Genomic DNA, 12469 nt, shown 5'->3' with positions numbered 1-12469 from the left:
ACAGTTCAGCCCATCAGGCCTGGCGAATAGTCATATCCAAATACTCCTTGATTACCCAGCCTGGCTCTGCCTTCAGCTGCCTCAGCCTCACCTTCCTTCTTCCTCTCCATCTTTTCCTGCCTGTTTGGTTGCTGGTCTCACAACTTGTCACATTCACTGGGGCCAAAACAATTGCCCTGGAACAAGAGAGTAAAGAGAGGGGTGCTGATGCCTTTAGAGACTTCCTCCCCACTTCTCTGCCACTTCTTTTTCTGTGTGCCTTTCTCCTGAGGCACCTCAGGGTGAATACGAACCTCCAACATTTTGTTAGAAGCTGAGCATGTTACCATTTCCACCACCCAGAATCTCCACACATTTATTAGGATAGCTAAAATACAAAATACTAACAATACCAAGTGCTGGAGATGTTACGTAACTACTGGAACTACTTTTTATACATTGGTGGTGGGAGTGCAACATGGTTTAACAATTCCTTATAAATTAAACATACACTTAACATATGACCCAGGAATCCCACTCTTGGATAACTACTGGAACTACATTTTATACATTAGTGGTGGGAGTGCAACATGGTTTAGCAATTTAAGTTAAATATACACTTAACATATGGCCCAGGAATCTTCACTCTTGGATATTTACCCTAGAGAAATGAAGACTTTTATGTTCAAGCAAAAATCTGTGTATGGATGTTTATAGCAGCTTTATTCATAATTGCCAAAACTGTGAACAACTCAAATGCCCCTCAATGAGTGAATGGATAAACTGTAGTATATCCATACAATGACATACTACTCAGCAATAAGAAGGAACCAACAGGCAACAACTTGGACGAGCCTCAAAGGCACTGTGCTGGGTAGAAGCAGCTAGTCTTAAAGACTGAATACTGTATATTTCCATTTATATGACAGTCTTCAAAAAACAAAACTATAGTGATGGAGAACACGTTGCTAGGATTAGAGTTCGGGAGAGGAAATGACCAAAAAGGGATAGGAAGAGGGAGGTTTTTGGGTGATACAACTGTTTTGTCTCCTGATTGTGGGGTGGTTATACAAATCAATATATATGTAAAAGCACAGAAATGCACACCAAAATAGTCAATTTTACTATATAATAGTTTAAAAAATAAAAAATTTAGTTTGTACATTAACAAATGTAATGAAGATTTATTGTACTTGCCAAAGGAGGAAGACTTCAGAGTGGGTGGTAGACGGTAGAGGGTTGGGTGTGGGGATGAAAGATGCATTCTTCTTTCCACACTATTCAGCATTTATTCAGTTGTTGGGGCATCAGGCTGTCTTACGCACAAATTACACTTAGAAATGTTTGGAACAGTAGAGTAAAATAAAGGCTAATTTCAAGAATACTTCAAAATATGTGGAAATAGACTGAAAAGTTGTAGAACATGCTGTCTTTTCATCTCATCGAGCTTACTTTTGTAAAGCAACAGATTTGAGGTTCATCTAAACATTATGGAGTCCGGGTGGCACAGTGGTTAAGAGTTACACTTGCTAACCAAAAGGTCGGCAATTTGAACCTACCAGCTGCTCCTTGGAAACCTTATAGGGCAGTTCTACTCTGTCCTATAGGGTCACTGTGATTTGGAATGGACTCCACGACAATGTTTTTTTTTTTTTTTTATTACACACAAGAAATTATTTTGTACTATCGTCTCTGACTAAAAACTGTGTGGGATAAACGTGTTTGAAAAAAATGTTGCAATATTTCATATAGCATAATTACTGTCTGGGGTAAAAAAATGTTATATTGAAAAAAAATTAAAAGTCCAAAACTTAGTGGGTAGCTTTAAAGGAGCCATTATAACAAAAAAAGTAAATAACAGTAAAAATCATTAATTAAGTCTTTATTTTGAAAATGAGATCACCACATCTAAAAAGATAAGGGATGTACAATAATGAAATAATGAATCTTGGCAACAATTATCATGAGGTGAAAGGGCGATGGGAAGCTTTGCAAAGGATGAATCAGGCTGAGACACCTGAACCAACAATCTAACATCACATAAAATAGGACAGCCAGACACAGTCTCTTCTAAGTGATAAAAAAGCACACAGCACCACGTATGAAAAGTCCCTAGCCCTCTATCCTGAAGGACAAATGACCAGCTACTTCAACAAATAAATGGCATTAAAAACAGGAGGGGGGTGCTGTTAATAGATTAAGAGACTCATCAACCACATGCAATGCGTGGATCTTCTTAGATCCTGATTCAGACAAATCAACTGTAAAAATTTACTTTTGAGACAACTGGAGAAATGTGAAATGGAGTGGGTATTAGTTGGTATCTAGGAACAATTATAATTTTGTTAGGTGTGACACTGGCATTATCATGTGTATAAAAATATATTTATCTGTTAGAAATGCTTAGGTATTGATGATTGAATGATCTGCCTTAGAATATACCACTGTGGGGTGGGGAGAGGTAAGAATGAAGGTAAAGGTGACATGAAACTGGGAAATTGCGACCTATGTTGAATGTGGGGATCATTACACTACTCTTGTGTAGATGAATTTCTACAATAAAATATTTTTTAAAACCCTGAGGAAAGCATTAGAAATGAATATTTAAAGCAGAAATTAATACATTACAACACAGAACTCTGGTAAAATTGATCAATTAAGTCTAAGAGAGCTAGTTCTTTGAAAAACACAAACCTCAATGAAACCACTAGCTAGCCAAATCAGGAAAAGGTCAACCGCAAATGCACACTATTAGGAATCAGAAACTAGAGATAGAGAAGAAATTTAAAAATTATTAAAGTTGAAAAGCTGTAATAATTTTCTAGAAATAAAAATTAACAAAACTGAGTCAGAGTGTAAAACGTCTAAAAAGAGCAGCTACCCTGCAGGCCTTGGCTCAGCTAATCCAACTTTTAATTCTCTAGACCTCTGAGAACTTTGATCTTGGCATTATTCCAGGTTTTTGCTGAGACAATATACTTATTTGGGATGTTGTGTCACCTGTATGAGGCTGTGGATTCCACAGCTCTGTTGTTTTTAGAAAACTGGTTCCTCTATATTTTTTGAGAAACTAAAAAAAAAAAAAAAATTATTTCAATAGAACTTCAGGAGGTAGAAGAGATTTTTCTTCATCTTTATCATTCCCCTTGAACTGGAAGCCTATCCTGTACGATATAACACAGTTTTTATGATAAACAGATTTTATTTAGAGCCCTTCTTTTTTAAATATAAATAGTACTTGTCCGAAGAGGGCATAATGTTAGTATTCACAATTCTCAACACTGTTAAAGGCTAACAATTTCTATGATAACTTTTCTCAAGAAAGCTCTGGGCGAGTAAAGGTCAGAAATTCTTTGTGAAAGCCAAGCAGTGCTCTATGACAGACACATGGAGTCCGTAATGGACGGGGGACTCCCAGCTGAGCAGTCCTTGTCCTCACTTAAAGGGAAGGCCCAGTCAAAGGGCAGAGTCACTCTCCTTTCTCATCCTAAATTCCCTGATGTCCCAGAAGGCTTTGGCCTAATCCTAACTGGAATTTGACTACACCTTCAGTGTAACAGATCAAAATAAGATATGAAGAGTACTCCACACAGCCTCTTTTGATCCCTTCTCAGTAACATCCCTGTGAAGCAGCAACATCAGGAATCATTCTCCCCATTCCACCAAGAAGGAAACTGAGAGAGAAGTGGAAGTGTGACCCCAGGTATAAAAACAAAAAGCACTAGGAATGAAAGAACAAGGAGGCTTTGAATGCTAAGTATATATCACTGCAGTTTCAGACCCCTACCCTATCCCTCAGCTGGGAATCTACGTGCATAAAAGATGTACAGCAGTCAAGATTAATCAGTCATCTCAGCCCTCTCACCCCTAAATCTGCACTTACAAATACAGCCTTTGGTATGGTCTGTATCTCAACTTAGCACTGAACTGTTCTCTCTTCAACTCAAGGCCCTTCTCCATTTTAGACTTCACACTCTAGAACAGATGGGCTATAACAGGCCACCAGAAAGATCCTCGGGGTAGGAGGCTCAAACATACAAAGGGAAAGCGAATTCCAGGAATGCTATAAACATTTCATTTTATTTAAGAAAGTAGCTTCAGAAAAAGAGGAAAATAATCTAGTTTATTTATATATATATATATTTATATATATATATTTTTAATAAAAACCTTTACATAATCTTCATGCATAAAGACCCAGGGGTGCCCATGTTGTGACAGTCCTAATACCAGCTGTCTCAGGCCATTACCTGGGGCTTCCCATAGCTGGCAGCACTGAAGCGTACGCCCTCTGCCTGCCCCTAAAGCCCGGCTCCTTGCCTGCATCAGTGATGGTTTACCTTCTGGGAGGGCAGGAAATGCTTTGGGGCTAGAATGGGAGGGGCAGGGAGGGCTACCCAACCTGTCAAATCCAGACAGGAGGCCTAGCAAGGTGACCAAGAACCAGGGACCAAACTGAGTTCTGGGTGTTTTGGCTTCCCAGAGACATGGGATATGCAATCAAGGGCTGGTGCACAAAAGGAAGGTACGGAGGACATGGAATATTCTGGGGCAGGAACAAAGAAGCCCTGAATATCAATCCCTCCATGGCAGGCAGTCACTTCTACCCTAAGTGAGCCAGAAGACTCTGATCTGTTTCCTCACTCAGTTCAACCTCTTTTGAACCTCCAAGCCCACTGTTTACTTAAGAGACAGACTCCCCTCTTCTTTCTGTGGCTAGTTCATCTATTACGGAAGGGCAGTCCTAGATCAACACATTTGTCCCATTACCTGTCCCATTCCTTCTAAAGAGTCCTAGTATAAAAGGGCTGGGTACGGGAAGGGTAGCAGGTTGACATGGAGGGTCACAACATCCAGAATGGCTGGGTGTGAAAAAGGATTCTCTGGTTCTTCAGGGGATTCTGCCAAAGGTGCTTTATTCACCGTTTTTAAAAAGAAAAGAAAAAAAAAAAAAAAAAATTGAATTGTCTTAAGGATGGTAAAAAGACACATGGCTCCTCTTCTGGGTTCCAGAAGCCCTTATGCTATATTCATTATTAAGAAAAGCCCTGAACAACTGGAGGATACTGCTTGCAGCAGCAGGCAGGGAGGGTGGATTCCATAGCCCAACTCAGAGAATGCAGGGACCTTTGTGTGATGAGTGTGAATGAGCATGTGAGTGTGATGGAAAGAGCCTAGAGCTCACTGGCTCCCAACAGTTAGTTCCCGCAGGTAGGACTGTGTGAGGCTGCGTAGTTCTTCCAAGGCATAGTCCTCAGGCATAGGGAGCCTGCCGATGTGGGGAGCCAGCAGACGCAGAGGAACACGCTGAGGGTCTGGCGTTGAGTCAGAGGTTGCATCAGGAGCATGCTGGAGGCTCAGTACCACCCGCAGCAGGTTTGCTATACGTTTGGCCATGTCTACAGAGAAAAAGTGGAGTTAAAGCTGAGTATGAGAGTGGGGAGGGTGGTAGTGCAGTGGGTAATCATAAAGGCAAAAAGCAGATAGGCAGGACAAGGGGAGAAGCAAAAGGCTTACCTGACTGAGCCAGGCGGTCCTTGGCGTTGTAACACTGGATCTGCTCTATCCGGTTGCACAGTGAGGTCACTTTGGTGTGTAACTGCTCCAGCTCATAACCTGAGCAATCCACCTGCAAAGAAACAGAGCAATCAATTAGGCCAGGAGGAGTTCTCATCATCCCAATCTTGCCCATAGGCCCTCTATGCAAAACCCTGAAACAACAGTGAGAGGCAGGAGGGGACTGGCAATGCCATCCAGCTACATCTCTGAGGAGAAGGCACTACTTGAGGAGCAATACACAACAGTGTACTAAGCCTTGCACTGGGCAAGTCCTGAGATCACCATAAACATGTGACTAGCAAGATTTAACACTACACCAAAAATCTAGTTTGTTCTCACAGATAAACCTGGGTTCAGAGAGATGGTATAATTTCTTAAGAGCACTCAGCTGGTAATAGGTGGAGCCAAATCTAGCATTTAATTAGGTCTCCTAACTCCAAGCTCACAGCCCTTTCTAAAATACCGTAGGGCCCAAACGGAAAAACAACTGAAAGAATTAACAAGACCAAAAGCTGTTTTTCTGAAAAAAATCAACAAAATTGATAAACCGCTGGCCAAACTGACAAAAGAAAAACAGGAGAGGAAGCAAATAACCTGAATAAGAAATGAGATGGGTGATATTTCAACAGACCCAACTGAAATTAAAAGAATCATATCAGATTACGATGAAACATTGTACTCTAACAAATCTGAAAACCTAAAAGAAATGAATTCCTAGAAACACACTACCTACCTAAACTAACACAAACAGAGGTAGAACAACCAAACAGACCCATAACAAAAGAAGAGATTGAAAAGGTAATCAAAAAACTTCCCACCGAAAAAAAGCCCTGGTCCGGAAGGCTTCACTGCAGAGTTCTACCAAACTTTCAGAGAAGAGATAACACCACTACTACTAAAGGTATTTCAAAGCACAGAAAAGGACGGAATGCTCCCAAACTCATTCTGTGAAGCCACCACATCCTGATACCAAAACCAGGTAAAGACACCACAAGAAAAGAAAATTATAGACCTATATCCCTCATGAACGTAGATGCAAAAATCCTCAACAAAATTCCAGCCAACAGAATTCAACAACATATCAAAAAAATAATCCACCATGACCAACTGGGGTTCATACCAGATATGTGGGGATGGTTCAACATTAGAAAAACAATTAATGTAATCCACCACATTCAAGAGGCGGTTGTTTGGACAGAACAAGGGGATACTGACTGGTTTAAAGACAGGAAAGGCGTGCGTCAGGGTTGTATTCTTTCACTATACCTATTCGATCTGTATGCTGAGCAAATAATCCGAAAGCTGGACTATATGAAGAAGAGCGGGGCATCGGGATTAGAGAAAGACTCATTAACTACCTGCGTTATGCAGATGACACAACCTTGCTTGCTGAAAGTGAAGAGGATTTGAAGCACTTACTAATGAAAATCAAAGACCACAGCCTTCAGTATGGACTGCACCTCAACATAAAGAAAACAAAAATCCTCACAACTGGACCAGAGAGCAACATCATGATAAATGGAGAAAAGATTGAAGTTGTCAAGGATTTCATTTTACTTGGATCCACAATCAACAGCTGTGGAAGCAGCAGTCAAGAAATCAAAAGATGCATTGCATTGGGCAAATCTGCTGCAAAGGACCTTTTCAAAGTGTTGAAGAGCCAAGATGTCACCCTGAAGACTAAGGTGTGCCTGACCTAAGCCATGGTATTTTCAATGGCATCATATGCATGTGAAAGCTGCACAATGAATAAGGAAGACTGAAGAATTGATGCCTTTGAATTGTGGTGTTGGCAAAGAATATGGAATATACCATGGACTGCCAAAAGAATGAACAAATCTGTCTTAGAAGAAGTACAACCAGAATGCTCCTTAGAATCAAGGATGGCAAGACTGTGTCTTACATACTTTGAACATGTTGTCAGGAGGGATCAGTCCCTGGAGAAGGACATCATGCTTGGCAGAGTACAAGGTCAGCAGAAAACAGGAAGACCCTCACTGAGGTGGATTGACACAGTGGCTGCAACAATGAGCTCAAGCATAACGACAACTGTAAGGATGGCTCAGGACCGGGCAGTGTTTTGTTCTGTTGTGCACAGGGTCGCTATGAGTTGGAACCGACTCAACGGCACCTAACAACAACAACAATCTACCACATAAATAAAGCAAAAGACAAGAATCACATGATTTTATCAATTGATGCAGAAAAGGCACTTGACAAAGTTCAACACCCATTCATGATAAAAACTCAGCAAAACAGGAATAGAAGGAAAATTCCTCAACATAATAAAGGGCATTTATACTAAGCCAACAGCCAAAATCACCCTAAATGGAGAGAGTCTGAAAGCATTCCCATTGAGTTTGGGAACCAGACAAGGATGCCCTTTATCACCGTTCTTATTCAACATTGTGGTGGAGGTCCTAGCCAGAGCAATTAGACTAGATAAAGAAATAAAGGGCATCTAGATTGGCAAGGAAGAAGTAAAAGTATCTCTATTTGCAGATGACATGCTCTTATACACAGAAAACCCTAAGGAATCCTCAAGAAAACTACTGAAACTAATAGAAGAGTTCAGCAAAGTATCGGGATACAAGATAAACATACAGTAATCAGCTGGATTCCTCTGCACCAACAAAAAGAACATCGAAGAGGAAATCACCAAATCAACGCCATTTACAGTAGCCCCCAAGAAGATAAAATACCGTTAAGGCCCTATTCTCGCTCTATGCCCTTTCCCTGTGTGTTGTGATCTACTCCCATGGCTCCGATGATGACCGGCTATGATTCCTACATCTTTATCTCCAGCCTAATATACCAATCTTGAGCTCTAAATCGTTGTATCTAACTTCTTGAACATTTCTATCTGATATCTCACAGGAACTCAAACACAATTTTCCACACCTGGACTCATAATCTTTACCCATTTTCATCAAATCTGCTCTTCTTCCAGCTAGTTTTGTCCATCCTGCTGAATAGTACCATAATCTAACTACAGAGAAGAAATCTGGGCATCAGATTTCCCCCATACCCAATTATCCTGCTACTACTTTCTCTTACGTTTTTTGAATCTATCCCTCTTCCCAGGGCCACTGCTCTAGCTCAGGGCACAATTACCTCTCACTTATCACTCTACCTTCAGTGTCATCCCCTCTACAACCATTTTCCTCCCATTCTATAGCCAGTGATCTTTCTAAAAAGTAAATCTATATTTTTACTCATTGCTTATATTCTGAATACTTTCCAGCTGCATCTTATTCCCATTTGTCTCAAATATGGCTCTCAGCTAGGCACTCTCTCACAAACTCTTACAGTAAACCATCCGACTTACTAAGTTTCCTATCACTCCCTCCCCCTCCAATGACTCAGTCTGCCCTTCCAAGAACTCTCTCTCCCTCACAGAATCCACATTTCTTTTAGGGCTTGGCAGAGTCTACTATTTAACGTCTATACAAGTACTATCCCTTTCATCTACCAGAATACAGTCTTTACCTTGGCTTAAAAAAGGAGTGAACTGAATAGATATATGCACACCCATGTTCACTGTAGCACTGTTTACAATAACAAAAAGATGAAAACAACCAAGGTGCCCATTAATGGATGAACAGATACACAAATTATGGTATATTCACACAATGGAATACTACCCAATGATAAAGAACAATGATGAATTCGTGAAGCATCTCAAAAGACGGAGGAATTTGGAAGGCATTATGCTGAGTGAAATCAGTTGCGAAAGGACAAGTATTATATGAGACCACTAGTATAAGAACTCAAGAAAAGGTTTTAAACACAGAAGAAACATTCTTTGATTGTTATGAGGGTGGGGAGGGAGGAAGGGAGAGGGGTACTCACTAATTAGATGGTAGACAAGAATTACTTTAGGTGAAGGGAAGGGTAACACACGAAACAGGGGAAGTTAACACAATTGGACTAATCCAAAAGCTAATAAGTGTCCTGAATACAACCAAACACTTAGAGGGACAGAGTAGCTGGGGTCTGGGGACCATGGTTGCAGGGGTCATCTAGGTCAACTGGCATAACGAAGTGTATTAAGAAAACGTTCTGCATCCCATTTTGGTGAGTGGTGTCTGGGGTCTTTAAAGCTAAGCAAGTGGGCATCTAAGATGCATCAATTGGTCTCAACCCACCTGGAGTAAAGGAGAATGAAGAATAACAAAGACACAAGGAAAATATGAGCCCAAGAGAAAGAAAGGGCCACATAAATCAGAGACTCCACCTGCCTGAGACCGGAAGAACTAGATGGTACCTGGCTACCACCAATGACTGACCTGACTGACAGGGAACACAACAGAGACTCCCTGATGGAGCAGGAGAAAAGTGGGATGCAGACCTCAAATTCTAGTAAAAAGACCAGACTTAATGGTCTGACTGAGATTGGAGGGACCCCAGAGATCATGGCCCCTGGACTCTCTGTTAGCCCAAAACTAAAACCGTTCACAAAGACAACTCTTCAAAAGATTAGACTGAACTCTAAGACATAAAATGATACTGGTGAGGGGTGTGCTTCTTAGCTCAAGTAGAGACATGAGAATATGTGGGTGACTCCTGTCTGGAGGCAAGATGGGAAGGCAGAGGGGGACAGGAGAGGGCTGAATGGACACGGGAGAGAAGGAGTGTGCTGCCAAATTGTAGGAAGAGCAACTAGGGTCACATAACAATGTGTGCATAAGTTTTTGTATGAGAACCTGACTTGAACCGTAAACTTTCACTTAAAGCAGAATTTAAAAAAAAGTGGTGAACAAGATAAAGTGGTGTCTTTATTCTTATGGAGCTTACAGAAAATAAAAAAGAAAATATCAGATAGTAATAAATCTTGAAGAATCCTAAGCCAGGCAGACAATTCAAACTGGTTGATGTGGCAGAAAGAAACTGGGTGGCCAGTTCAAACTGGGTGATCAAGAAAAGCTTCTTTACCCAACTCTTCAGACAAAGATTAGACTGGCCTATAAGACATAAAATGATACTTGTGAAGACTGTGCTTCTTAGCTCAAACAGATACATGAGATTAAATGGGCAGCACCTGTCCAGAGGCAAGATGAGAAGGCATAAAGGGACAAAAGCTGGTTGAATGGACACAGGAAATACAGGGTGGAAAGTAGGAATGTGCTTCTTTGAGGAGGTCATATCTAAGTTGAAACCTGGATAATTAGGAGAGGGCCAATCCTTCCAGGCTAAAAGAACAGTTAGGGCAAAAGTCCTACAGTGAAAACTAAAAGGTTTGTGGGGTAAATGCAGTGTAAAGAGGAGAGCAGAACAAGAAAATATGGAAGAGGTAGGCAAGGGCCAAATCATACACAGCAGGGGATCTTAACCTAGGATATTTAGAATTCAAAGGATTGTGAACTTGGATTTGAAAAAAAATCTTTTTGTTTTCTAATGTCTAACTAAAATTTAGCATTTCATTTCATTATGAATGTAGGTGTTGGCAGTAAATACAACTTTTCGCAACAGAAATCAGCTATTTTCATACTACGTTAGAGTTGATCTTAAAATGTGGTACTTTAAAATTATACTTATTACTAGAAGCACTGCTGGAGCTTGTTATTTAACATGTTAATAAAGCACAAATTCTATTATAAATTTTTATTATTTTGATAACTGTATTTTAACATAACTGGTTTCCTTTATAATCCTGTATATTTAAATTTTATGAATTTGAAAACATTACTTTTAGAAGAGATCCAGGGACTTCACCAGACTGACAATGGGGTCCACGTTACAATAAAGGTAAGAATTATTGATGTAGAACTTTTTAAGACTTGCTAAGAAGCCTGGATTTTATTTTAATTGAGAAGAGAAGCCACTAGAAGGTTTAGACCTGAGAGTGAGATGACTGCTCTGGTTGCCGTCTGGTGAATGAACTGTAGGGGAGCAAGAGACTGAGGGGCCAATTAGGTGATGTTATGGATTGAACTGTATCCCCCCAAAATATCTGTCAACTTGGCTAGACCATGATTCCCAGTATTGTGTGATTGTCCACCATTTTGATTTTCCTGTGTGTTGAAAATCCTGTCTCTATGATGTTAATGAGATGGGATTAGTGGCAGTTATGTTAATAAGGCAAGACTCAATCTACAAGATTAGGTGGTGTCTTAAACCAATCTCTTTTGAGATATGACAGAGAGAAGCAAGCAAGCAGGAAGACAAGGGATCCTCATACCACCAAGAAAGAAGCACCAGGAGCATGGCACATCCTTTGGACCTGAGGTCCCTGTACTGACAAGCTCCTCAACCAGGGGAAGATTGATGACAAAGATATTCTTCCAGAACTGACAGAGAGAGAATGCCTTCCCCTGGAGTTGGTGCCCTGAATTTGGACTTCTAGCCTCCTAGACTGTGAGAGAATAAATTTCTCTTTGTTAAAGCCATCCACTTGTGGTATTTCTGGTATAGCAGCACTAGATAACCAAGACAGATGGCTGCTGTAGGAGTCTAGGTGACACATTTGCAGCTTCACCATTTCTACCTGGCTCTCCTTCCCACTCCATACTCCCAAACTGCCGAACTTATTAAAAGTTTCCTCCACTAAGTACTAAGATGTCTCTGACCTCTAGCTCTACCCAGGCTACTCCCTCTGCTAGAGCACTCTCCCACCTGTCCTCCTTTTTTATCCCTAAAGTCACAGTGCAGATGTCATTTCTAGAAAGCCTTATTCAACTCCTCAGACTAGGTTAGGTACTCCTTTTATGTGCTGCTATACTACTCTTTGCTTACCCTACAATAACACTTATCACTCTATAGTAATCGTTAGTTTATATGTATACATCTCCCCCATGAAATTATTACTCTAGGGAGGGCAGAACACATACTATTTACTTATATATCTCCCAAATCCACCACAGTGCTTGGTTCGTGCAAATGAATTAATCAGTGTGCGATTAGAAAACGGTTTCTTCAGTGATTATTTAGG

General features: G+C 40.6%; 1 protein-coding gene across 5 annotated transcripts in view; it reads right to left on the bottom strand.

Moving 5' to 3' along the window:
* Nucleotides 1–1290: 1290 nt before the first annotated feature.
* The window catches only part of NUP98 (nucleoporin 98 and 96 precursor), a 112213-nt gene continuing 101034 nt past the window's right edge, over nt 1291–12469 (bottom strand). The window contains exons 31-32 of one of the 5 annotated variants that reach the window (XM_023539009.2): nt 5497–5608; nt 1291–5378 (exon numbers count right to left, since the gene is read on the bottom strand). In XM_023539009.2, the coding sequence (XP_023394777.1) occupies nt 5161–5378; nt 5497–5608 (330 nt within the window). In that variant the 3' untranslated portion in view covers nt 1291–5160. The remainder of the gene's footprint in view (nt 5379–5496; nt 5609–12469) is intronic. The other 4 variants (XM_023539010.2, XM_010599624.3, XM_003420067.4 and 1 more) reach the window with 4 other exon arrangements.

Source organism: Loxodonta africana, chromosome 7 (genome assembly GCF_030014295.1).
Source record: "Loxodonta africana isolate mLoxAfr1 chromosome 7, mLoxAfr1.hap2, whole genome shotgun sequence".
NCBI lineage: Eukaryota > Metazoa > Chordata > Mammalia > Proboscidea > Elephantidae > Loxodonta > Loxodonta africana.
Note: the sequence above shows the minus strand (reverse complement) of the source record. Positions and strands in the feature narration are given on the sequence as shown.